Genomic DNA, 3,152 nt, shown 5'->3' on the forward strand with positions numbered 1-3,152 from the left:
GTAGTGATCGATCACATGTTAAGCACGTAAAGCTCGTGCTTAACTCATCTCCTGACGTCCCCCCTTAGGAAAACCCTAATTTCCTACATGCTCTAGCTGTTCTTTCAATTAAGAGGGGTCGGGCAAGGGTAGCTCGAGATGGTGTCTACACTCCCCTTCCCAAGATACCGCGCATTTTCTCCAACGAGTCCTAATCATGACTGACTGATTGCCACCTCCTCCTCCTTTTCCACAACTACGGCCATGTGGCCTCCCCCATGTCAATAAAAGTTATTCACTTCAATTCAATTTGAAAAGCCACCTTAATACCGAAGCACGCGTTCGCGAAAGCGCTCAGCTCCGTAACCGCACCAATTGCGCATCAAGGCCATATTTATTATTGTATGGAATCTTGGGGAAGAACGTACAAAATATTGCCACGGAGCAAACTAGCGGACGACGAACGATGTAGTTCTGAGGGATTGGTCCACAAGCAAGAACAATGCGTCCAGCGACGGTTGTTGGTAGAGGAAGACGACGAGGTCTCTTGTGGGTCGTTCTGATGTTAGCGGCAGCCCAGCCTTTCTTCCTGTAAATAGTGTAAATACTTTAAATACATTCTTCTCTTCCGCGTCCTCGCCTCGTAACATCTTGTGGTGGAGGTGCTGGCCTTCTGCGAAGACGGAGCTGCGTAGCGGACGCCACGTCCGGCACACTTCCTTTCGCAAAGAGCACTCAGGGACAACCCTCACCATGACTCCGCCTAGCCAGGCCGCTACAGGCCAGACCATCATCCTTACCCACCCGCGCGAACCCGGTAAATTCAGCGGCACGGATGACGTCGACGTAGAAGACTGGATCCTTATGTACGAGCGTGTCAGTAGCCACAACCGCTGGGACCCCACATTCATGCTCGCCAACCTGGACCTCTACCTTAAAGGTGCGGCCAAAGATTGGTTTGACACAAACGAAGCCCGCCTCACCAGTTGGGACGCTTGTAAAGAAGAGCTGAAGGCTCTGTTCGGACGGTCCGAGAGTCGGCAGCTGGAAGCCAAAAATGACCTTGCCTCCCGCGTGCAAAGCCCCACTGAATCGTACGTTACTTACATTCAGAGCGTGCTATCCCTTTGCTACAAAGTTGACCGTCAGATGTCGGAGGAAGAAAAAGTGGGCCACGTGTTAAAAGGCATAGCCGACGATGCTTTTAACCTTCTAGTTTTCAAGAACTGCGACAAAGTTGACACCCTTATCGCCGAATGTCGTCGCTTTGAGCTGGCGAAAAGCCGCCGAATCGCTCAAAAATTCACCCGGCTCCCTAACACGGCTGCGACCTCTTCCTGCGAAGATAACCTCCAGCCGCCAGCAGGACAGCGCACTTCCACAGGGATGCCACCAACTCCAGATAATATCACAAGAATTGTACGTCGCGAGATTGAGGCCATTGCCCCAACTTGCTTCCCCCACGACGCCCAGACCTCCTCCGCTGTCCCTGTACCTCTCATACAGGCAGTTGTGCGCGAAGAGCTGCTGAACCTAGGAGTGCAACCAATTTGCTCCGTGAGTCACCCATGCGCTCGTTATCGTTCACCCATCAGCCCTTCTCGGTGCGACCATATGCCGCCACGTTTCCAGAGCCGCCTTGCTGATGAATGGCGGACTCCTGACGACCGGCCGATCTGCTTCAACTGCAGACGGGTAGGCCACGTGGCTCGATACTGCCGGAGCCGTCCATTTCCGCCCCGCCAGAACAACTTCTACCAGTACCCTGACGACCCTCCTCGACGCTTCTACTCCCGCCGTCAGCCGCAGCCGAACACCGCTGATTCCGACGACAACCGCTGGTCTGGTCGTTCCCCATCACCGCAGCGTCGCCAGTCCCGTTCTCCTCGTCGCTTTTCCTCGCCGACCCCGTCGACCAGCTACTCGAGACCCTCCCAGGAAAACTAGAGGATGCAGCCCCCGGAGGTGACGCTGCATTTTCCGAGCGACCTGAAAATCCTCTGATAACACTGCGAGCCGAAAAGAACTTGTTGGACGTGAAAGTTGATGGTGTCGATGTGAGTGCGCTCATTGACACCGGGGCGCAAGTATCGGTCATGAGTGCGAAGCTTCGGTGTCGTCTGCGAAAAGTTTTGACCCCAGCCACTTCGTGTCTCCGGGTCGCTGACGGAGGTACCCCAGCGGTCGCCGGTATGTGCACCGCGCGCGTCACCATCGCTGTCCATGACACAACAGTCCTGTTCGCCGTTTTAGACCACTGCACCCATGACCTTATTCTAGGCCAAGATTTTTTGTCGGATCATTCAGCGCTCATAGATTGTTCTCTCGGCCTCGTCCACCTCGACCTTCCACTGCCACCAGTCACTATCGAAGAACCCTTGCCGCGTCTGTGCTGTCTCGAAGATGTTCGTTTACCGCCTCAAGCATTCACTTATGTCCCCTGTACCGGACGGGGATTACGTCGTATCGCCAACCACACCCGTTGCACTGGAGCGCAGAGTGAAGCTACCACACACCGTTGTCAGAATCAAGCAAAGCAGAGCATCTCTTCCATTTCTCAATTTCAGCTTTTCCGTGCAATCGCTGCCCAAAGGAATCACTCTAGGTCATCTGTCCCCTTTAGGAGAGTACAACCTTTCTGTTTTAACGGCCGATCCCCAAATACATCCCGCCAATGACTTTTCTTGTGCCCCTTCCCCAACCGAACCATACTCAACGATGTTGGCTCCCGATCTCCTCCCTGCACAGTCCGTTGAGCTCCGCCGACTTCTAGCATCCTATTGGGACATTTTCGATCTCAAAGACCGCCCTTTAGGTAAAACTTCGTCGGTGAAGCATCGAATTATTACAGGAAGCGCAAGCCCAATTCACAAACGCCCGTACAGAGTTTCCCGCGCTGAGAGGCGAGTAATCCAACAAGAAGTGGATAAGATGCTGGCGAAGGATATCATTGAGCCTTCCTGCAGTCCATGGGCTTCACCAGTGGTGCTAGTCAAGAAAAAAGACGGCACATGGCGGTTTTGCGTGGACTATCGACACCTTAATGCCGTCACGAAGAAAGACGTTTATCCCCTTCCGCGGATAGATGACGCCCTTGACTGCCTCCACGGAGCCAAGTATTTTTCATCCATCGACCTTCGGTCGGGATATTGGCAAATTGCCGTGGATGAAAT

The 3,152-nt window shown here is 53.6% G+C and overlaps 1 protein-coding gene across 1 annotated transcript; it reads left to right on the top strand.

The window, feature by feature from the left end:
• The first annotated feature begins 423 nt into the window (after positions 1-423).
• Positions 424-1,926, top strand: LOC144168418 (uncharacterized). Its single transcript, XM_077697412.1, has 2 exons — positions 424-1,536; positions 1,612-1,926. Exons 1-2 carry the CDS (start codon positions 733-735, stop codon positions 1,924-1,926), a joined length of 1,119 nt encoding a protein of 372 aa, XP_077553538.1. The 5' UTR covers positions 424-732.
• Positions 1,927-3,152: the final 1,226 nt, after the last annotated feature.

The sequence above is a fragment of the Haemaphysalis longicornis genome, unplaced genomic scaffold (assembly GCF_048455015.1).
Source record: "Haemaphysalis longicornis isolate Haplotype H1 unplaced genomic scaffold, Haemaphysalis longicornis Haplotype H1 scaffold_2, whole genome shotgun sequence".
Lineage (NCBI taxonomy): Eukaryota > Metazoa > Arthropoda > Arachnida > Ixodida > Ixodidae > Haemaphysalis > Haemaphysalis longicornis.